Source organism: Neovison vison, chromosome X (assembly GCF_020171115.1).
Source record: "Neovison vison isolate M4711 chromosome X, ASM_NN_V1, whole genome shotgun sequence".
Classification (NCBI taxonomy): Eukaryota; Metazoa; Chordata; class Mammalia; order Carnivora; family Mustelidae; genus Neogale; species Neogale vison.
This window is the reverse complement of record NC_058105.1, coordinates 116102305-116126754: the sequence shown is the minus strand read 5'-3', so window position 1 is coordinate 116126754 and position 24450 is coordinate 116102305. Positions and strand designations below refer to the sequence as shown.

The window sequence follows — 24450 nt, the reverse complement described above, 5'->3', positions numbered from 1 at the left end:
TAGTTATATGTTTTCCACTTAAATCCCTGATCCATTTTGAGATAAATTTTTTTACAAGGTGTAAGACTGAGGTTAAAGTTCTTTTTTTTTTTTTTTCGGGTCTGTGGATGTTCAGTTGTTTCAGCTGAAGGCTATACTTCCTCCACTGAATCACTTGTGTCTTTTTATCAAAAATCAGTAGGGCATATTTGTGTGAGACTGTTTCTGGGTTCTCTATTCTGTGTCACTGGCTTATGTGTCTGTCTCTACACCAATACCACACTGTCTTGATTGTTAGAGCTACTACACTAAGTCATAACATAGTCCTAGAAGTCCTTATACCTTGCTCTTTTTCAAAATCATTTTAACTGTTCTAGGTCCTTTGATTTTCCATAAACATTTTAAAACAAGTGAGGCTACCAAAAAAAAAAAAAAACTTTCCTGGGATTTTGATAGGAATTACCCTACTGATAAATTAATTTGGAGAGAACTAACATCTTCACCTTGTTGACTCTTCCAATTCACAAACACAGTATAACTTTATTATTTATTTAGATTTTCTTCAAATACTTTCATCAACTTTTTGTAGTTTCAGCACATATATCCTGTGTGTGTTTTGCTGGATTTATATCTAAGTAGCTCAATTATTTTAGGAGTGATTGTAAATGGAATTGTGCTTTTAATTTGGGTTTCCGTATGTTCATTGCTAGGAAATGGAAAAATTAATTTTTATGTGTTCATTTTTCTATCCTGTGACCTTGCTGAATTCACTTATTAGTTCCAGAAGTTATTTTGTATATTCTTGGGATGTTCTATGAGAGAATCATGTCATCTGCAAACAGGGACAGTTTTATTCTTCCTTTCCAATTCCTATGTCTTTTACTACTCTTCTCAGCATTGCGCTGGCTGGGACTTCCAGTACTGCGGTAAGAGCAGATTATCCTCAGCTTATTCTCATCCTCAGGAAGAAAGCATTCAGCCTTTCACCATTTAGTATAATATTGAAGGAGGGTTTTTGGTTTTTTGTAGATGCTATTTATTAAGCTAGGGAAATCCCCCTCAATTCCTACTTTGCTGAGAGTTTTTATCATGAATTGGATGTTGAATTTTGTCACATGTTTTTTTCTGCTTATGTAATTTCTTTTCTCCTGTAGCTTGTTGATATGGTGGATTACATTAACTGATTTTCAAACACTAAAGCTGCCATCATACCTAGAATGAACCCCTCTTGCTCATGGTACATAGTTCATGTTGCTGGATTTGTTTTGCTAATACTTTGTTGTGGATTTTTCTGTCTCTGCTCTTGAGGGGAACTGGTCTGTAGTTACTTTTGTACTGTTGGTTTTAGTACCAAGGTTTTGGTACCAAGGTAATACTGGCCCTAAAATGAATTAAGAGGCATTCCCTCCTCTTCTATTTTCTTGAAAAAATTATGTAGAATTGGCAAAATTGAACTACTGGGACTTCATCAAGATAAAAAGCTTTTGCACAGCAAAGGAAACAGTCAACAAAACCAAAAGACAATGAACAGAATGGGAGAAGATATTCATAAATAACACTACAAATAAAGGGCTAGTATCCAAAAATCTATAAAGAACTTATCAAACTCAATACCCAAAGAACAAATAATCCAATCAAGAAAGGGGCAGAAGACATGAATAGACATTTCTGCAAAGAAGACATCCAAACAGCCAACAGACACATGAAAAAGTGCTCAACATCAAATAATCCAATCAAGAAATGGGCAGAAAACATGAATAGACATTTCCGCAAAGACATCCAAACAGCCAACAGACAAATGAAAAAGTGCTCAACATCACTTGCCATCAGGGAAATACAAATCAAAACCACAATGAGATACTACCTCACACCAGTCAGAATGGCTAAAATTAACAAGTCAGGAAATGACAGATGTGGCAAGGATGCAGAGAAAGGGGACCCCTCCTACACTGTTCGTGAGAATGCAGGCTGGTACAGCCACTCTGGAAAACAGTATGGAGGTTCCTCAAAAAGTTAGAGCTACCCTACAACCCAGCAAGCACACTACTGGATATTTACCCCAAGATAAAAATGTAGCAATACAAAGGGGCATGTGCACCCCAATGTTTATAGTAGCAATGTCCATAGAAGCCAAACTACAGAGAGAACCCAGATGTCCATCAACAGATGAATGTATAAAGAAGATGTGGTGTGTACACACACACACACGCAGAGAGGAATATTATGCGGCCATCAAAAAATGAAATCTTGCCATTTGCAACAATGTGGATGGAACTAGAGGGTATTATGCTAAGCAAAACAAGTCAATCAGAGAAAGACAATTATCATCTGATCTCACTGATAGATGGAATTTGAGAACCAAGGCAGAGGATCATAGGGGAAGAGAGGAAAAAAATGAAACAAGATGAAACCCGAGAGGGAGACAAACCGTAAGAGACTCATAATCTCAGGAAACAAACTGAGGGTTGCCGGAAGGGAGGGGGGTTGGAAAGATGGGGGGACTGGGTGATAGACATTGGGGAAGGTTATGTGCTATGGTGAGTGCTGTGAATTGTCTAAGACTGATGAATCACAGACTGGTATCCCTGAAACAAATAATACATTATATGTTAATAAAAATAAATGAATTAAAATTTTTTTAAAAAATGAACTAACATGGGACGCCTGGGTGGCTCAGTTGGTTAAGCAGCTGCCTTCGGCTCGGGTCATGATCCCAGGGTCCTGGGATTGAGTCCCACATCAGGCTCCTTGCTCGGCAGGGAGCCTGCATCTCCCTCTGCCTCTGCCTGCCTCTTTGTCTGCCTGTGCTCGCTCGCTTTCTCTCCCTCTGTCTCTGACAAATAAATAAATAAAATCTTAAAAAAAAAATGGACTAACATACTCTCACCATACAATCCAGCAACCAGCCTCCTTGGCATTTACTCAAAGTAGTTGAAAACTTATAGTCACACAAAATCCTGTACACGCACACAGATGTTTATAGCAGCTTTATTCGGAACTGCCAAAACTTGGAAGCAAACAACAGGTCCTCCAGTAAGCGAATAGATAAATAATCTGTGGCACAGGCAGATAAGGGAATATTAAGTGCTAAAAAGCAATGAGTTCTCAAGCCACTGAAGAGAAATGGAGGGATCTTGGTGCAGTAATGGCGGCTACTCTGGAGTCCTCTGTGGAGGACCCAAGACAGAACTTTGTTCGAGTTTTGGAAAAGCAAGATGGCACTACTATGGCTCCTTTGGAAAAGGAGCACTGTGGCTATAGCGGTGTGGGCCGTATTGTTTGGGATGCTGCCATTGCCCATTCTAAGAAATGCCTGGGGTTTTCTGGCGATGGGGCACACACTCTGAGCCAGCAGTCAGGGCTTCAGCTGGACTCCAGGACTGGGGCTGTGGGATTCATGGTTGCTACTCTCGGGGCTGATGTTGTGGTCACAGATCTGGAGGAATTGCAAGATTTGCTGAAGATAAATATTAATATGAACAAGCAACTTGTCACTAGTTCTGTTCAAGCCAAAGTTCTGAAATGGGGGGAAGAAACAGAAGACTTTCCTTCTCCATCAGACTTCATACTGATGGCCAACAGCATATACTATGAAAGTCTTTGGAGCCATTGTTGAAAACTCCAAAAGGTCTTAGTGGATATGAGACTTGAATTATATGTTGTTATGAACAATGAACAAGGAGGAAAAAAATCCAGAAACTGAGAAAAAATAATTAGAGCTCTTCCAGCTAGACTTTGACTTTGAAAAAATTCCTTTAGAGAAACACAATGAAGAATATTAAACTGAAGATATTCATATTTTATACATCAAAATGAAAAAATCAAAATCTCCATTGTGAAATCTTTAGTCATCTTACCCATGCTTCTAACAACCTGGGTGAGCTTAAGATGTGAATGGAGCATGTAAATACAGCAGGGGAAGATTGCGTTCACAGATTTTTCCAGCATGTCCAAAGAGATTTGATATGTAACTGACTACCACCATGGGCTGCCTGCAATTTGAAAAATGATTACTGCCTGCCTGCCAATGGGCCTGAAATCCAACTTAGTTCATTTGTAGCTCAGCACCAAGCTCTGCTTAAAAGAAAATTGTGTATCAGTCACTCCTCAAATGAAAATAGGGGTTGAGGTTTGCCTAAATTCTGCCAGAAATAAACAGTGAGGTGGCATGGTTGACATGGCGTTATTGTCAGCAAAGTAGAGATGAATTGATCCAATTTCTAAACAGAGACATCTATTACTATGTAATTCTGTTTAAGTTGCAACTAGTAAAATTTAGTTGTCTTCAAGATCAATAAATCTTAAAAGTTGGTTTTTATTTTAATATAACTATGCAGTGGTTTTCATCATGTGTATTTTCTACTACATTGCTATTATTAGGATCGCTTTAATCTTTAAATGTTCTTTTTTAAAAACCCGAAAATAGGGACGCCTGGGTGGCTCAGTTGGTTGGATGACTGCCTTCGGCTCAGGGCGTGATCCCGGAGTCCCGGGATCGAGTCCCACATCAGGCTCCCAGCTCCATGGGGGAGTCTGCTTCGCTCTCTGACCTTCTCCTCGCTCATGCTCTCTCTCACTGTCTCTCTCTCTCTCAAATAAATAAATAAAATCTTTAAAAAAAAAACCGAAAATACTGTTTTTTATTCTTCTATTGGCCAAAGATTTATTCTTTTCCTCCACCATACACGTCTATGTGAGTTAGATAGTAAATTATACTGTAATGAGTTGGTAGGAATGAAAGTAAGAAATCAGGAGGGGGAAAAGGTATCTTTACAAACTCTTCCATTTGAGAATGGAGCAAGAATAAAAATCCATTTTCAGGCTTATGCGGTTATGTGGCTCTTACACTTTCCTTTGCATACATCTTCCAGGAAAATGGCTAAAATCACCAGGGTTTATATGAAGCAGAGAAATGTTTTTAAGTAACTACAAATGTGGTTCTCTATATATTGACCAAGTGATTTTCGTTCTATGTATTTTCTGTTTTATGTTATAATGATAGTCATCTACTCACAGACTGATCTATCAAGGACTTGAGTTATAGCAGTTGTGAAGAGTAATACTAACTGGACAGAATTTTGGATAAAGCTCCAGTTGTAGGCATTGCTGCTAGGTGGCACATTTTATGTATTAAAATAAACATTGTTTTGGGGGAAAAAAAAGAAGAAATGGAGCGATCTTAAGTGCATACTGCTTAGTGAAAAAAAGCCAATCTGAAAAGGCTGCGTACCATGTGATTCCAACTGTAAGACAAACTGCGGGGACAGTAAAAAGATCAGTTTCAGGGTTTGGGGGGAGGGATGAATAGGCAGAACACAGAGAATTCTTAGGGCAGTGAAACCACTCCGTATGCTACTACAGAAGCAGATACATGTCATTATACATTTGTCAAAACCCACAGAATACACAACATGAAGAGTGGATCCTAATGTGAAATGTGGACTTTAGCTGATTATGATGTGTCAAGAGAGGCTCACCTTCTGTACAAAACGGCCCACTCCAGTGGGGGACATAGATGCCAGAGGAGGCTGTGCTGGTGTGTGGAGAGGGGGTTTATGGGAACTCTGTAAGTTCTGCTCAGTTTTGCTGTGGACGTAAAACTACTCTGAAAAACAAAATCTATTAAAAATTGAAATAAAAAAGACAGATTTGAAACAAGAAAAAAAGATTATGTGGAATTGGTGCTAATTCTTTAAATATTTAGTAGAAATCTCTAGGAAAACCCTCCAGGTTTGGAGATTTCTTTTTTGGAAGCTTTTAAATTATGAATCCAATTTCGGTAAAAGTTACAGGACTAGTGAAATTATCCATCTAGTTTATCTTGAGTGAGTTTTGGTAGTTTGTGGTTGCTCAAAGAATTCATTCATTTCATCTAAATTTGCAAATGTATATACATAGACCTGTTTGTAATATTCTCTTATGATCCTTTTAATGACTATAAGATCTGTGGTAATAGCCCCTGTTTTATTCCTACCATTGTAATTTGTGTCTTCTTTTTTATCTTTGTCAGTCTTCTTATAGGTTTATCCATTTTACTATCTTTCCAAATAGCTGGTTTCTTCATTTATTTTCTCTGCTGCTTTTCTGTTTTCAACTTCAGTGATTCCAGTTTTTCATTACTTACTTTCTTCTGCTTTTTGCTTTTTGCTTTTTTTTTCTAATTTCTTGAAGTGGGAGCTTAGGTTATTGATTTCAGAACTTTCCTCCATTATTTTTTTTTAAGATTTCATTTATTTATTTGAGAGAAACTGAGAGAGTACAAGTTGGGGAGAGGGGTGGAGGAAGAAGGAGAAGCAGACTCCCTGCTCAGCAGGGAGCCTGATGCGGGCTCAATCCCAGGACCCCGAGATCAGGACCTGAGCTAAAGGCACACACTTAACCAACTGAGCCACCAAGGCACCCAGGACTTTCCTCCATTTCTGATGAAAAAATTAAGTTCTATAAATTTTCCTCTCAGCACTGCTTTAGCTATGTCCCACAAACTGTGATCTGTTCTGTTTTCATCTTCATTCAGTTTGATATATTTGTTAAATTTTCTTTGAGACTTCCTCTTCAACTCATGAATTATTCAGAAGAGTGTTATTTGATTTCTAAGTGTTCGGAGATTTTTCTGTTATCTTTATGTTATGTGACTGATTTCTAGTTTGATTACATCATAGTCAAACAACATAATCTGTATTTCCATTCCTTTAAATATATTGAGGTTAGTGTTATGACCCAGAGTATGGTCTAACTTGGTGAATGTTTCATGCATATTGATGAGGATGTGTTTTATGCTATTTCTGGGTAGAGTGGTCTATAAATGTCCACTAGAATTTCTTGATTGATGATGTTGTTCAGTTCTTCCATATCCTCAATGATATTCTATTTAGTAGTTCTTTCAAATGCTGAGAGAGCAATGCTGAAGCTCCCAATTATAATTGCTCCATTCTAACAGTTTTTCTTCATGTATTTTGCAGCTCTATTGTTTAACGCGGATGTATTAGGATTGCTGCTTTATTGGTGGAATGACAATGTTATCATTTGTCCTTCTCTCAGTAGTTTTCTTTACTCTTTAGTCTACCTTATCTGATATTATAAACAGCCACTCCCACTTTTTAAAAAAATTAATGTTTTTATGGTATATCTTTTTTCACCCTTTTACTTTTAACACATCTATATCAATACATTTGAAGTGAGTATCCTGTAGTCAGCACATGATTGAGTCACATTTTTTTCTCCATTCTGTCATCTCTTTCAATTGGTGTATTCAGACCATTTATGCTTAAAGTAGTTATGGATACGTCAGGGCTTAAGTCTGCCTTTGTATTATTTGTTTTCTCTTTATTTTCTATTTATCATTCTTCTTTTTCCTTTTTCTTGCCTTCCTGTGAGTTACTTATTTTTAAATTTTTTTTATCATGTTGTGTTAGTCACCATACAGTACATGATTAGTTTTTGATGTGGTGTTCCATGATTCATAGTTTGCGTATAACACCTAGTGCTCCATGCAATACATGCCCTCCTTAATACCCATCAACGGGCTCACCCGTTTGTTGAACCCTCCCCCAAAACCCATAGTTTGTTTCTTGGAGTCCACAGTCTCTCATGGCTCCTCTCCCCCTCTGATTTTCCCCCTCATTTTTCCCTTCCTTCTCCTAATGTCTTCCATGCTATTCCTTATGCTCCACAAATAAGTGAAAAACTATAAGATAATTGTCTTTCTCTGCTTGACTTATTTCGCTTAACATAACCTCCTCCAGTTCCATCCATGTTGATGCAAATGATTGGTATTCATCCTTTCTGATAGCTAAGTAATATTCCATTGTATATATAAACCACATCTTCTTTATCCATTCTTTCTATTAAAGGGCATCTCAGCTCCTTCCACAGTTGGGCTACTGTGGACATTGCTGCTTTGAACATTGGGGTGCATGTCGCCCTTCTTTTCACTACATCTATATCTTTGGGGTAAATACCCAGTAGTGAAGTTGCTGGGCCATAGAGTAGCTTTATTTTTAACTTTCTGAGGAACCTCCACACCATTTTCCAAAGTGGCTGCACCAACTTGCATTCCCACCAACAGTGTAAGAGGGTTCCCCTTTCTCCACATCCTCTCCAACACATGTTGTTTACTGCCTTGTTAATTTTGGCCATTCTAACTGGTGTAAGGTGGTATCTCAGTGTGGTTTTGATTTGAATTTCCCTGACGGCTAATGATGGTGCACATTTTTATCATGTGTTTGTTAGCCATTTGTACGTCTTCTTTGGAGAAGAGTCTGTTCATGTCTTCTGCCCATTTTTGGACTTGATTATCTGTTTTTCGGGTGTTGAGTATGAGAAGTTCTTTGCAGATCTTAGATACCAGCCCTTTGTCTGTAGTGTCATTTGCAAATATCTTCTCCCATTCTGTGGGTTGCCTTTTTGTTTTGTAGACTGCTCCTTTGCTGTGCAGAAGTATTTTTTTTAATCTTGATGAAGTCCCAAAAGTTCATTTTCTTTTTTTTTTTAATTTCTTTTCAGCATAACAGAATTCATTGTCTATGCACCACACCCAGTGCTCCATGCAATACGTGCCCTCCATAATACCCACCACCTGGCTCCCCCAACCTTCCACCCCCCACCCCTTCAAAACCCTCAGACTGTTTTTCAGAGTCCATAGTCTCTCATGGTTCATCTCCCCTTCCAATTTCCCTCAATTCCCTTCTCCTCTCCATCTCCCTATGTCCTCCATGTTATTTGTTATGCTCCACAAATAAGTGAAACCATATGATAATTGACTCACTCTGCTTGACTTATTTCACTCATCATAATCTCCTCCAGTCCCGTCCATGTTGATACAAAAGTTGGGTATTCATCCTTTCTGATGGAGGCATAATATTCCATAGTGTATTTGGTCTGAAAGTTCATTTTCACTTTTGTTTCCCTTGCCTTTGGAGATGTGTCTTGAAAGAAGTTGCTGTTATTGATGTTGAAAATGTTACTGCCTATGTTCTCCTCTAGGATTTTGATAAATTCCTGTCTCACATTGATTTCTTTCATCCATTTAGTGTTCATCTTTGTGTATGGTGTAAGAGAACGGTCAAGGTTCATTCTTCTGTATATAGCTGTTCAATTTTTCCAGCACTATTTATTGAGGATGATTTTTTCATTGGATGTTTTTTCCTGATTTGTCAAAGATTAGTTGACCATAGAGTTGAAGGTCCATAGCTGGGCTCACTATTCTGTTCCACTGGTCTATGTGTCTGTTTTTATGCCAGTACTGTACTATCTTGGTGATCAGAGCTTTGTAATATAGCTTGAAACCAGGCAACATGATGCCCCCAGCTTTTTCTTTTTCAACATTTCCTTGGCAATTTGGGGTCTTTTCTGGTTCCATGCAAATTTTAGGATTGTTTGTTCCAGCACTTTGAAAAATGCCATTGGTATTTTGATTGGGATTGTATTGAAAGTATAGATTGCTCTGGGCAGCATAGGCATTTTATAACAATGTTTATTCTTCTGATCCATGAGCATGGAAAATTTTTCTATCTTTTTGTGTCTTCAACTTCTTTCACAACTGTTCTGTAGTTTCTAGAGGATAGATCCTTCACCTCTTTGGTTAGATTTGTTATTCCAAGGTATCTTATGGTTTTTGGTGCTACTATAAATGGAATCGATTCCCTAATTTCTTTCTACAGTTACATTGTTAGTGTACAGGAAATCAACTGATTTCTGTGCATTGATTTTGTATCCTGCCACATTACTGAATTGCTGTATGAGTTCTAGTAATTTGGGGGTAGAGTCTTTTGGGTTTTCCACATAAAGTATCATGTCATTGGTGAAGAGAGAGAGTTTGACTTCTTCTTTACCAATTTGAATACCTTTTATTTCTTTTCATTGTCTGATCACTGTTGTTAGGACTTCTAGTACTATGTTGAGTAATAGTGCAAGAGTGGGCATCCTTGTTGTGCTCCTGATCTTAAGGGGAAGGTCTCAGCTCTTCCCCATTGAGAAGGATATTTGCTGTGGGCTTTTCATAGATGGCTTTTATGAAATTAAGGAATGTTCCCTCTATCCCTACAATCTGAAGAGTTTTATTCAGAAAACGATGCTCTATTTTGTCAAATGCTTTTTCTGCATCAATTGAGAGGACCATATGGTTCTTGTCTCTTCTCTTAGTAATGTATTCTATCACATTGATTCATTTGTGAATGTTGAACCACCCTTGCATCCCAAAGATGAATCCCACCTGGTCATGATGGATAATCCTTTTACTGTACTGCTGGATCCTATTTCTTAAAGTTCCATTTTGATTTACCCATAGTCTTTTAAGTATATGTTACTGTATAATTTTTAGTGATTTTTAATATTTTTATTAATATTATATATTATAATTATTATATATACAATATTATTTAATATTTTATTATATATATGCAACTTATCACAGCCAGTGGTATCACTGTTTTCCTATTTGACATGATGTACAGAAACCTCACTTCTGTTGAGGTCCCTTTATACCATCCCCACTTTTTTTTTTTTTCGTTTCTCTTTTTTGTTATTTTTTTATACCCCGTCTCCTTTTTAAATATAATTTTCCCATATATTATCTCTACACATATTGAACACCACACCGAATGATATTATAACATATGTTTTCAACCATCAAACATAATTTTAAAAGCTAATGAGGATAAAGACAGCCTATTATACATACCCCTATTTTTACCCATCCACTGTTTTTTCCCCCTTTTCTGAAGTTCCAAGCTTCCTTCTGTTATCATTTCCTTTTCTGTTTAGAGAACTTTTTTTGGCCATTATTTAGAAGGTTTGGTATTGACAAATTCTCTTTGTTTTCCTTCAGCTGAGAATATTTCTATTTTCTCTTCATTTCTGAAGAATATTTTCACCAGATACGGAATTCAGAGTTGACTGTTCTTTTCTTTCAGTACTTCCTCCTGGATTCCCTGATTTCATACGAGAAATCCACTGTCATTGAAATCATTCTTCTCCTACAGGTAATGTGTTGTCTCTCACTGCTTTTCCTTTGTCTTAGCTTTCAGAGGTTTGATTATGATGTGTCTTGGCATAGATTTCCTTGGGTTTATCCTGTTTGGGTTTTGCTCAGTTTCTTCATCCTGGAGGTTTATACCTTTTGCCCAGTTTAGGGAGTTTTCAGCCATTATTTCTTTGAATACCTTTTATTTCCATATGTTTTTTTCTTCTCCATCTAGGACTCCACTGACACAAATATTAGACCTATGTTATTGTACTAAAGGTCTCTGAGGCTCTGTTCATTTCTTTTTCCAGACTATTTTCTATGTGTTTCTCAGACTGGGTAAATTTTATTGATCTGTTTTCAATTTCACCGATTCTTTCCTCTGTCATCTTTAATCTATTATTAAGCTAACCAGTAAACTTTTTAATATGGCAGTTTTATTTTTCAGTTCTGTAACTTCCATGTTTTAAGTATCTCCAATTTATTTGCTGAGATTTTTTTCATTTTTTGTTCAAGAGTGTTTGTCATTGTTCATTAAGGCATTTTTTATGATTTCTGCTTTAAAATATTTGTCAGATAATTACAGCAGCTGAGTCTTCCCAGTGTTAGTGTCTGTTGATTGCCTTTTCATTGCAGGTGTGGTTTTCCTGATTTTTGATAGGACAAGTGACTTTTTATTGTATCCTAGGCATTTGGTGTATTATGTTACAAGAATGGGGATCCTATTGAGATGAAGCACACTTCATCTGAGCTACTTCTGTGCGTTGTCATGCCAATAACAGCTCAGTCTCCAGAGCCCTTCTATAGCTATTCATCTGTGTTACCTAGAGGTCACGCTGAAAACTGGGTGGTATCCCACACTGGAGTTTCTAGTCTCAAACTTTTTGACATGTTAATTCTAGTCAGATACCTGTTTGCCTATGACTTTCTATACAGGTGTATGGGTTTATTACATCCCTTTCTCCAGCTCCCTCCTCTCCAAGATCTTCCCCACTCTAGTAGGGAGGGTGATGGGGGGCTACTTCCTACTGCTGAGCTGGTGGGGGATGGGGGAGACAAAAGTCCAGACTCCCAATTTGATCTCCACCGACACTGCAATGGTCACCTGGCTCCACCCCGTAGAATACAAATTCCAGATTCCCCACTCACTCTCCCCTGACAACTTGCCAGTAGGGAAGAGGAGAACTGCTGCAGGCCACTTGCTCTCTGTATTTTTTTTATATTTTATTTATTTATTTGTCAGAGAAAGAGAGAGAGAGAGAGAGAGAGAGAGAGAGAGAGAGCACAAGCAGGGGAAGTGGCAGGCAGAGGGAGAAGCAGGCTCCCTGCTGAGCAAGGAGCCTGATGCGGGACACTGGGATCATGACCTGCGTCAAAGGCAGACACTTAACCAACTGAGCCACACAGGCATCCCTGCTACCTGTATTTTAAGCCACACACTTACTGGTTTAAAACAACACCCATCTGTTAGCTCATGTTTCTGCAGGTGGCAAGTCCAGACAAGCTCAACGGGATTCTCTGCTCAGCATCTCACGAGGCTGATATCAAGATGTCAACCAAGCCAGACTCTTATCTAGAGACTTGGAAGAATAATCCACTTCTGGACTCACTCAAAATGTTGGCAGAATCCAACTGCTTTCAGCAGGAGGTCTGAGGTCTCTGTTTCCTTGCTGGCTGCCAGCCAAGGTCTGCTCTCTGCTCCAGAAAAGTTGTCCGTATTCCATCTCACGTAACTCCTTCATCTTCAAAGCAGCAAGTCCTCCTCAAGCTCTGTAATTCTATGACTTCTTCTGCCATGAGGCAGAGAAAGTTCTTTGCTTTTAAGGGCTCATGTGGTAAGGTTAGGCCCACCAGGATCCCTCCTTTTTTAAAAGTCAACTGTGCCATAGAACATAACACAATCACTGGAATGATAGCACATCACATTCATAGGCCCTGGGTATTTGGGAGTAGAATCTTGGAGACCATTTCTAGAAATTCTGTCCACCTCATTACCACTGGGTAGAGGGCAAAATGGAGCTCATTATTTAGTCCAGAGGTTCTGCAATTAGAATGTATTCATTCTAATAGACTTGAATTGAGCAATATGTTTACATATTGTTATGTCATTTATGTATTTGGGGTAAACTTTTCAAATGTATTACTACAGGTCACAGGCTTCTGACCCATGAGCTTGAGAAAAGATATTAGATTAAAAAGGATGATGTTGAGGGCGCCTGGGTGGCTCAGTGGGTTAAGCCACTGCCTTCGGCTCAGGTCATGATCTCAGGGTCCTGGGATCGAGTCCCGCATCGGGCTCTCTGCTCAGCAGGGAGCCTGCTTCCCTCTCTCTCTCTCTGCCTGCCTCTCCATCTACTTGTGATCTCTCTCTGCCAAATAAATAAATAAAATCTTTAAAAAAAAAAAAGGATGATGTTGACTATCCGTACCATTGTACAAAAGGAGTGCCCAAGCTTTATCAAGCAACAGAATCAGCTGAAATTTTAAAAATATCCTAAGGCCCCATCCCACCTCCCTCCCCAACAGCAAAATTCTGACATTAGAGTTCATCTGGAGCAGGGCCAGGCTGGAGACCCACTGGCAAGGAGTCCCCCCTGTGGGACTCCACATATCACAAGTGTAAATACCCCATAATGATCACAGCAATATCCTAGATGGTTCAGATTTTGATGTGCTAGGAAGCTAGGGGATTGAAACACATGATTTCAAAGTCCCTTTCTAAGCTCAGATTCAATAATCCTATCATTGAGAAAATAAGATTAATCACCAAGATCAGCGGGGTCAGGGGACTGCTCTCCCAGAGTCACAAGACATCCCCCCACATTCTTCCTGCACTGCGACAGTGACTAAGTCTGAGGAATCTGCTCAGTGGTGTGGGCTCTCACCGGTGACACCCGTGTCCTCAATGACTCCAGACCCTTCTTGGAGTAACATTTCTAACAATAGCATTTAACAGCTTCTAGCTGTTAGGTTTTTGTCTTCTAAAAGAAAACTATGTATTTAAATTTTAAAGAATAAGTTGAGCAGGAATGGGTTGCTTTTAAGGACCCCCAGGACAGGGAACAACTGGATAGTCAAACACCTGGATTATTAACCACTGATAAAAAAGACAGTCAAGGGGCACCTGGGTGGCTCAGTGGGTTAATCCTCTGCCTTCGGCTCAGGTCATGATCTCAGGGTCCTGGGATCAAGCCCCACATTGGGTTCTCTGCTTGGCAGGGGGCCTGCTTCCTCCTCTCTGACTCCTCTCTGCCTGTGTCTCTGCCTACTTGTGATCTCTGTCTGTCAAATAAATAAATAAAATCTTAAAAAAAAAAGACAGTCAAATCCTGAAAAGCATATCCTGAACATTATGAGAAAACAAGTTTCCTTACTAATTAGTAAAATGAAATATTCTCCCAAATTGCCTTGCTTTCACAATTTGGTTTTTGGGTTTTTTTTTCAATATGTTGTTTATTTGAGAGAGAGAAAGAGAGACAGCACGAATGGGAGGGACAGAGGGAGAGAGAATTTCAAGCCGACTCCATGTTGAGCACAGAGGCCAATGGGGCGCTCCATCCCAGGACCCTGAGCCGAAACCAAGAGTCAGATGATTAACCGACTGCATTACCCAGCCACCCTGGCTCTCACAATTTGTAGGAAAAACAGCACAAGCCCAGAAATGCAGGCAATGATTGCTCGTTTGAATTGAAATAGCTGACTTGTAAAGAGGATCCTTTAAAAATCAGAAAATAAAACGAGCACAATTCTGAATAGAGAATAGCAACCTGGAAGTCTCTACTTTATGGCACTTATGGAAGTAAATCTCTGATTCCTTCTTACATCGAGAAGAGCAAAATAATTGTAAGCTTTGTCTCAGAGTGGTGCAAATATGCAAAATACTGAGTGGACACTCGGGGAAGGCATAATGCAGCAGGCGACAACAGGGAGAGGCTTACTCCCATCAGGACGAGGCAGACGCCCAGGTAACGCTGTGGGCTGGAGCTCGACAGAGCCAGCCTGCCCAGGGTCCGAGGCACTCTCTGCCCCCCCGTAGCTGGGTGACCATGAATAAGCTTTTTAACCTTAAGATGTCTATGTCTCAGTAACCTCTTCTGATAAAAAAAAGAACAGTACCTATGCCACAGAGTAGTATATAAGGATTAAATGAGGTAACACATGTGAAGGGCTTAGCTTCCTTCCTTCCTGGCATACAGTAAGCGCTCAACCAATGTCACTGTCCATAGTCAGACACTGGCGGTTTACACACACAGTGCCAGGCAGCAGCTAGGCCTGGAATACAATGTAGCCATTATTATTCCACAAAGTAACAGCAGTCAGGGCTACAAGAAAACCAACCGTAGGTCCATTTAACAGTTCCAAAAGAGTCACCTGATGAATCCAGTCCAAACCCTCCAAGTGGTGTCTTAATCAGGAACATCTTTGCAGAACAACGTCTAACCCATGCCATCCAGAGTACAAAATGACTGAAGGCCGGGTCACAGGAGCTACAAGTGTCATCCTACGGAAGAAGTTACATGTGTGACAATGCAATATTCCATTTAGTGTGCCTCATCTGTGCCGCTAGCCTCCAGTGCCAGCAGGGCACACAGCAGTAAACATCCCCCACAGTACGGCAGAGCCCTGCCGTGCAGCCACGCACATCATGGCCAGATGTTGTGAGCACATCGGATAACACGCCCAGAAAATTCCTGCTACCTTTCTCCGAGAGACAAGTATCTTGAAAATAATATCCCATAGCATGCACAAAATTAACAGCCCTTGGGTTGAAAGTTTTTTGATAAAGTGAAATGTGGAACGCCTGGGTGGCTCAGTCCGTTGAACAGCCAGCTCTTGGTTTGGGCTCAGGTTGTGGTCTCAGGGTCCGGGGATGGAGCTCTACACTCCGCAGGGAGCTGCTTCAGGATTCTCTCTCTCCCTCTCCCTCTGCCCCACCCCCATTCTCTCTCTCTCGCTCTCTCAAAATATATAAATCTTTTTTTTAAAGGTGAAATTTGGGCACCTGGGTGGCTCAGTGGGTTAAGCCACTGCCTTCGGCTCAGGTCATGATCTCAGGGTCCTGGGATCGAGTCCCGCATTGGGCTCTCTGCTCAGCAGGGAGCCTGCTTCCCTCTCTCTCTCTCTCTGCCTGCCTCTCTGCCTACTTGTGATCCCTCTATGTCAAATAAATAAATAAAATCTTTAAAAAACTAAATAAAAGGTGAAATTTGATGAGAGACCCACTTCGGGGTCTCTGAACGTAGAAGAATTAACTTGGAAATCTCTACTCTATGTCATTTGTTGAAGTAAATTTGTGATTCTTTTTTAAATAAGTGGCCCATTCCTCCCCTCCCCGACGGGTTCTCATGCCGGTAGCTTCCACCCGAGGAGTGGCGTGGCGGCCCCTCCAACACAACACCCCCTGTTCCCTCTTCGCTTCTCGACGAGCAGCACCATGTCGTCCGCCTCCACTGGCTGCCATGAACAAGTGCCTCTACCCAGAGAAAGCAGAAGGAATGACAAGGAAGAGACCACATTTTATCCGCCCAGACCAGGATGAGGAGGAGCAACCCTGTCCTTCACGACTCTCCGGGACCCAGGGTCTTCAAGCCGTGAGGGTGGCAGGAGCAGCAGTCCCCCAGATGGGCCCACGGGCCAGAGCCGTATAAACCACATGGTCGCCAGGTCCGTAAAAACATGTTTGCTTCCATAATACAGGAAGCTTGATTCAGTCTTGCACTGAACTTACTTGCCACACTACCTCTTGGTAGCATATCCTGTTGCAAGCGCTCTCTCCTTTGTAACAGGAAGACAATCAGATCTTCCATAAGTGCCATAAAGTAGAGACAGATCCAAGTTGGACTGTAAGTGAAGCACGCCCCCTACCCTGACACCTGTGCCCTCCGTTATATATATGTATTCCCAGAGAGAATGTCTTTCTCTCTTCTGCTACCATTATTCCTCCAGAGCCTCCGTTTCAGACTGAGGAGGAAACACTGCACAGTTCTGACAATCAAGAAATACATAATGACCTTTGCCTTGCTCACAGACCCATTCCATCAGCAGCTGACCGATCTCATCGAAAATTCCACTTTGTGGGTCCAGAATTAAGGTGCTGACAAAGTGAAAGCTATCTGAACTCGTGCCTAAAGTCACAAGTATTACAAAACCATTGGACAAGGATTCACTTGATGTGTAAAGTAACCCCTACCAGTAACTAGGGGCCACATTCCACTGTCAAAACTGGAAAGACTGGTGTGACTTAGAAACCAATGAGCAGAGGCACCATCAGAAGAAATTTATTTGGAAAGAAACAGATGTTATTTAATGATACAGGAGTGCCAACAAAATATGAATAATGACGGCATAGACAAGTCTTCCTCAAGGACAAGCAGTGTGAACAAGGAGCCACGATGCCTTAGGTCATCTGCTCTGGAGATTGCAGGGTTGGGTGGCTGGGGGACAAGCTGCCACCACAGGCAGGGGAACAGAGGAAAGTGTCTTGGGAGTCTACCGAAGTCCCCAGGCCCTCCACCACACAGCACACAGAAACAGACCTGAGAAGCACGGACACCTCTAGTGAGGGGACTGTGTTCTTTCTCAAGGTTTGAAAAGGACATAGGGGACAGAATTCAAATTTTATTCTGTGACAGAACTAAAATTTGAAGATGAAGATTATCATAGGAAAAGGGCAAACATATATGTACCTCTTTTCAGTGGGTCTGTTCCTCTCATATGGATAGAATTTAAAGGTCAGTAACTTGAAGTAGAAATTTAGAGTTCGGGGAAAGTTCCAGCACAGGCCCAGGCTTACAGAAGGGATTGTTTGTGTAAGAACGTGTTTGTTTGTTTATTTGTTTTACTACCATCCCCCTAGTTTTCAAACCAGATATTTGATGAGGATTTGGGATCTTAATGGCAGAAAAGATGGAAAGGTATCTTGGTAATATTTTGTCTAACAAGAAAGCAAACAACAACTAAATGCTGTAAGAAGACAAGTTGCTTGCGCTCAAACACACATTTTCACAAGACAATTCAGAAATACCCAGGAGGACTCCCACGGGCTTAATGGATGACCACCTACTAAAACAAAAGGTGTATTAACGAGAAAACATCAGATTTGAGAGAACAAATTTCCTTTTATTTCCCACAGAACTAAAAGAATGGAAGATGAAACCACCACCAAAACATAACATTTTTTCCCCAAATAAGTACAAACATAATGCTGGGTTAGCAGTTGATTCGTTCACCCCACCAAAAAAAAAAAAAAAAAAAAAAAAAAAACAAGAAATAATCTCCCTCCTGTCCTGTATCTTTTATCTAGCCTTTGCGGCCCAAGATACATTTCTATTATGAGGCTATTGGATAATGTAAAAGGCCATGTTTTAAAACTTCTATCAGCTCAAGCTAGTAAGACCCTGTACTTCTATATTGTGCCACCATTAAAAGCAGCATTATTGCAAAAAGAAAAAAAAAACAGCAAAGTGACTGTGAGCTTTCTCTCAGAATGGTACAAATATACACAACTCTGACCTTTCACTTCACTGATTACAAAACAACTAAATTCTTCAACCACTTTACACAAATACAGAACAGGCTCTGGATATGCCAAAGAGAGATCTGAAACACCTAGCAAACCAAGGCGGAGGCAATGGGAAAGCAAGCTGAAAATCGTTATACCCAGCATTAGGCATGCAAGCTACAAGTAAACACACCCCAGCCTTCCACCACGGGCCCTCAGCGGGCAGAGAGTACATTTCCCTAACTCATGTACAAACAGGCAGAGAGAATGGCTCACTTCCTCACAGACAGTGTCAGATCAATTTCAAAACCAACAAGCATATTCTTTTAACCCCTACCGCAGCTTCCTGCTTTCCACACGTCTATTTGTGTACAACAGAATGTTGAGGGCCTAGCTCCTGCTGCATTTTCACCAAAGGCCCCTCCCAAAGCAGTCAGCCACATGCCTATGGGCGAAAGCTAAAGTTTCAAGGTTTTTTTTTCTAAAATTCCTTTGGATGGCCATTAAAAATTGTGTCTCTGTGGATACATGTCAGGAGAACCCAGAAAAAGGCTGCTTAGAAATCCTTTGCTGGACTAAAATACACTGCGGTCTGAATCTGGGGGTAAGGTACTGAAAGAAAGACCCTGGTAATTAAATCCAACATGGGAAAGATAAACTTCTATCAAAAAGCCCACATTTGCCTTTAATAGGTGGCTATCTTTCTGTTTTATGTGGCAGTTTCAGATTCCAGAAGGGCAGCCATTTTGTTTTTTTTTTTTTTTTTAAATAAATGACTTTAAGGGTTTCATCCTAGTACCTCCTACTATTGCACCTCAAGTTATGCTCTCTTGTGGTCCTTGCAAAAAAAAAATCCAAAACTTAAAAATTAGGCAAAAAGGGATGATGAAGTGACCTTTTAATGTCATGCTGATGGACTTTTTCTAAGCTCCACCCCCAGCAGGATCATGTGATTCTCTCTGGAAATGTAACTTGATTTAACTAACCCTTTATTAGGACATTTTACAACCCTATAAAAGTCAGAGGATAACATATAGAAAAATGATAAGGTGTGCTCCTTTCTTTTTTCCTTCTCTGGTAGAGATGAGAACCCCGGAGGTTAAGATTGTATTGTTCTCTGAAACACGAACCTGTTTTGAATATAACTTTGCAATCTTATTTGAACATCCCTTTCTCCACTGATTTTTTCATCTGTTCCTCATAACCTCACTGAATTGGTTTTATGATTCTGCTAGTTCCCTCCTTAAATGAATCCAATAAAACTTTGACACAATAAAACTGCATGTAATAAAACATCTGCATGTTTCTAACAATTTAAGAAGGAGTCTTTGATATTTCTTGGGCCCAACAATCAAATGGTTCCTGGGAGAGTGAGTTCCAGACTTTAGGACTCTTCAGCAGTCATACACATAGGGCAGACACATGAGGACAACCAGATTCAGGCTGACTGGCTCTGCGGCCTAGGGTGGCACAAACAGGGCTCCAGCCCAGACATGACATGCCCTACCCCATCCACAGAGGCCACAGCTTTAAAAAAGTATATACATTTGAAAATAAATGAGAAGCCCTGCCACTCCCATGGGTCAATCTACGAGAGAGACGAGAGCCTATGTCTATAAGAAGACCTATACAAGAATGTTCAGAGCCTTTATTCATAAAATACCCAAGCTGGAAATGACCCGAATGTCCATCAACAGAAGAACAAGATAAACAAATTCTGGCATATTCATAAAATGGAATAGGATACAGCAAGAACAAAGTATGATGTAGGCAACAACAGTTTGTTATGCAACAGGAGTCACACATGAAAGAACACAGACTTTATGATTCTATTTATATGAGATTCAAATACAGGCAAGCTTTGTCTATAATGATCAATTACCTAGGAGAAGGGGAATGACTGGGAAAAGGCATGATGGTACTTTTTGGAGGGACAGAAATAGGATTGATCTGGATGACGGTTACAAAGGTACATACTTACAAAAAGAAAACCACCAAGAGGTACAGTTACGACTTCGGCTTTTTACTCTATGTAAATTTCACCTGAAAATAAATAATTTTTTAAGAAGAGGAGAGAGAGAGAGAGAAATAGATTCTTAAAAAAGTAAGTAAGGGGGAAGAAAGGAAAGGGGATTTAAAAGGATTCTTCTTCCACATGTACAGTAAATAAATAAGAACTAACTAAATAAAAGAAAAAGGAGGATAAACCCAAAAGGACACGACTATACTCTGGTTGGATACATTTTTGCCTGCCAACAAATCTCAGCCCAAGAGCTGGCAAAGCCCGGGCATCTTATTGACAAAGGGGTGATTGGAATGGCTGGCAGTTTTCTTCTAAGAAACTGCGACAATACAGAGTTAAGGGTACATACTGAATCCCAGCACCTTGGGAGACCATTCTCCGTAAGGACATTTAATAAGGATCTGATAATCAAGCAAGAAAATGCTTAAGGTAAACTCTCTGACGGCGGTAACGTTGGCATAAAGGCACACAAACAAACAGTGGGATTCTACAAGACTACCCAATTCAATCCAGGGACAAATTCTTCTTAAGCTAAATAAAGCATATATAAACCCACTCTCAAAACTGCAAACTTATGCCAATATGATTGTTATTACCTAAAGATATACTTTCAGCTTCTAGAACCCTCTACGCCAGTTTGCGTTATTGTTAAACTCCACTGCATCCACCTACTAGATTTTTCAATAATAGGCCTAAAACAGTCCCAGTGGGTGAAGACTTGAAAATAGACTCAGCCATCTGAAAGAATAGAAGTTTCTTTTTCTGCCAAATGTGACAGCCACAAGTGGTACAGCCCCAGCCGTTCCTGCCACATCCTTTCTGGCTCCGGTGGAATGAGCACCTCCCTAGAGTGTGACTTCCCACACTGGAAGTGCTCTAGCTGAGGTGAGAAGACAAGTGATAAGGCCCTCAGGCCAGGGGAGAGGGAGACATGAACAGCAACACACTCAGTCGGTGGCCAGCCACACGCTAAGTCCTGCCTCCTTTAGTCCTCAGAGTGGCCAGATGAGGTAGTCGGGCTCCAAAAAGGAAACAGATGGCACACCAGAATTAGGTAATCTGAGGTGGGACTAAGAAGGAGACTTCCTCCCCACCCCCTACCCCAAAGTGGGTGAGATAGGAGACACTCTGAGGCAGGAGGCGGGGCTAGTGACAGGGGATGAAGAGAAAGGAATGTGGAGGAAGGGGATTTAGGAGCAGCCACCATCTGGCAGAGGGACAGCCCCGGGGCAGCAAGCCAGCAGGGTAATCCCTGACCTGGCTGGCCTCCTTCCCTCCCGGCCATCTCCTGCCAGATTTCCCCTTGAGCCAAAGCCCATGGAAGCCAGAGGGCAGGAGCCCGCTGTGATGGCCCAAGGCCCAGCCCCAGGCCCAGCAGGTGGAGAAGAGTGGAGAGAGGCCCCTCGCCAGAACCACATCGCCCTGGGTTCACAGTGAGGAGCTCTCCCTCCCCAGCACTCCTTGAGCAAGCAGGAGAGGTTCTGAGCCTGCCTGGGCTCTCCACGCACTGTGCTTCCCTGTCCCGGTGCCTGCCAGCTCCCACAAATGCTTAAGCAGGTGGCCCAGCCTTAAGCCCTGAACAAAGTACACCTCAGAAGTTTTCTGAGTCTATGGATGTGTGGTTTAGGAATAAGGGGGCATCAAGCCTACAGAACATCAAAATAAGGCTTTCAAAATAGGGCCTCCCCTCAAAACTGGTGCCAACACTGTTGCCCCTTCTCCTTCCCAGGGATATTCTCCCTCCTCCCAAGTCCTCCCTTCCTTCCCAGAGCTTCCTCTCTCTCTCCCACAGCCCTCACCTCCTTCCCAGGGTCCTCTTCTCTCTTTCCCAGACCTTCCTTTCTCTTGCCCATGGTCCTCCTCTCTCAACTTCTTTCTCCTCTACCTTCACACCAAACTTTCTCCCTTTTATCTGGACAAACCCTCCTTCCCCATCGGAATTCGCACAACTTCAAGGATAGTCCTTGTCCCAAAATTGGGGATTTTGTTTGGAAGGGCAAAATAATTCCCCATTTATACATCAATTCAACAGTCAATCTGTGGTAGCCCAGACGTAATGCTTTCCTACTCTTAAAAGGGGAGAGAGCTGCTAGGTTCAACTGTAGTCCAAGAAAAAAAAAGTTTTTATTCCCACAACTACTTACAGAAAGTAAGGTTATCAGCACGTTACCAACAAAACTTCCCCCAGCCCTCTGCACAACAACAAAAAAATGAACTAAAGAAATGTTAGCAGGATCACTCTGAGGCAAAATCCTAAGAAAAGACACTGAGCTGAGTTCCTATTTGTTCCAGACGGGGGGCAGGATACAGGTAGGGGGCTCGGGGGTTGGACACTGTTTCTCATCATCAATCCCTTTTCATAAAACCCTCCCATGCAGCCCCTGAGGCTCTCTGACCAGGGCACGTGCTTCTCTAGGCCCAGCATTCCCCACACCACCTGCTCCCCACAGCCACAGGTGTTAAGCGTGGTCTGCTACCCGCCAAAACTACAGCAGACGCTCTGGGGATTTGTGCACAAGGCCTTCCTACCATGAACAAGCCAGGCTTCCCCAGCATTAGACGGGAAGTTCATGGTACAAAAAATTTTTAGACCTACTTGGTATTTCCCACAGGGAACAGCCTCGAGGTGACCTGCGCCCCGCCTTTTTAAACCCAATTCCAACGATTATGTACAACTTGCAGTATATAATTTCTTAACATGAATGGGCTATATTTTTATAATTAACCCCTAGATGACTTCTACAAAGGGCATAATTTTCCAAACCTTATTGAAAAAGTAGATTTTATGCAACACTTCATGGTCACAAAGGGGAAAAGAAAATTAAATAGAGTTCCCATTAAAAAAAAGTGATGTGAATATAAAGGTTGAAAACATAGCATAACTAAAATTCTACATTTAGTTTGATTACTACTTGACTTAAATAGTCAAAACCACTTTCACCTCATTTTGAATGGAATGGAAAAGGGTAAAATTCCTTTAAAACATCAAAGCAAGCGAACGAGTACATAAATAAAAACAATTTAACAAGCTTTATATTTTTCCAGTATTTTTTTAAGTGATGTACTTTAAAAAGAGAACATTCTGGGCCTTAAGAACACAAGTTCACACAAGTTCAAAATGGGTCCCTAGATAGCTGGTGCAAAGCTCTACAAGCTCTTCTTCTTTTTTTTTTTTTTTTTTTTTGAGCTGAGTTGCCAGGGCTTTTTTTTTTTTTCTACATGCTCTTCTTGATAGCCACAAGAGCCCACGAAATCCCTGATGTGCCCCCAAATCTTTGGTCAGTAGAACCCACTCAGGAGACAGGAAAAGGGTTTCACGTTGTACTCACTCTTACAAAGTTGTCAGGGAACAAACCTCTCCTGCCGTTGATCTGTCCCTCCCACCAGCCTCCATCCTCCTTCCTGATGTTGGTGATGATCTCACCCACGCTGATCGTCAGCTCATCGTCGTGCTGGGCCTGGTAGTCAAACTCCACTATGGCCTCCACTGGAAGGAACAGGGACAGAAAAAAGGACAGTTTAGATGAAGGGCTGCAGAAGTCTGAGGCCCACCAACCCTGGAAGATCAGCAGTCATATTAGAGGGAGTTCCCCTCTACCAATACTTAAAGTAACAGGGCCCCACACAGCAACCTGATTTTGGTTAACCTGAGGCCTGTCGCACAGAAACCACAAAGCATAGGTCCGTGGTCAGGCACAGTCAGAGTGGCCTACGGGTCTCAGGGCCAGCAAGAGCTTCAGAGGGGAAATCACACAACGGCAGAAGGTCAACAACGTGTGTACTCCCAGAGAGAACGCGGCATCACTTCTCCAAGCACAGGGAAGGCGGTAACAGATGCAGATTTGGTACTGAGGTGTCCCCACCGCTGCCAAGACTAATTGTGTGCTGGTAACTTCTCTGGGCCTCAGGCATGTAAAATGTGGGTGATAATAACCACCACTCTACAGAGATGATGCCCCTCTCTCAGCCACGACATATGCAACGACA

At 41.2% G+C, this 24450-nt stretch overlaps 1 protein-coding gene and 1 pseudogene across 11 annotated transcripts in view; one reads left to right on the top strand and one right to left on the bottom strand.

Moving 5' to 3' along the window:
• Positions 1-24450, bottom strand: part of SH3KBP1 (SH3 domain containing kinase binding protein 1) — a 340719-nt gene that overhangs the window by 263162 nt on the left and 53107 nt on the right. For 10 of the 11 annotated variants that reach the window (XM_044234434.1, XM_044234427.1, XM_044234423.1 and 7 more), the window contains one exon: positions 23793-23950. In XM_044234434.1, the coding sequence (XP_044090369.1) occupies positions 23793-23950 (158 nt within the window). Of the gene's footprint in view, positions 1-23792; positions 23951-24450 lie in introns of those variants that run through there. The other variant, XM_044234426.1, reaches the window with a different exon arrangement.
• LOC122896332 lies at positions 3125-3692 on the top strand (annotated as a pseudogene).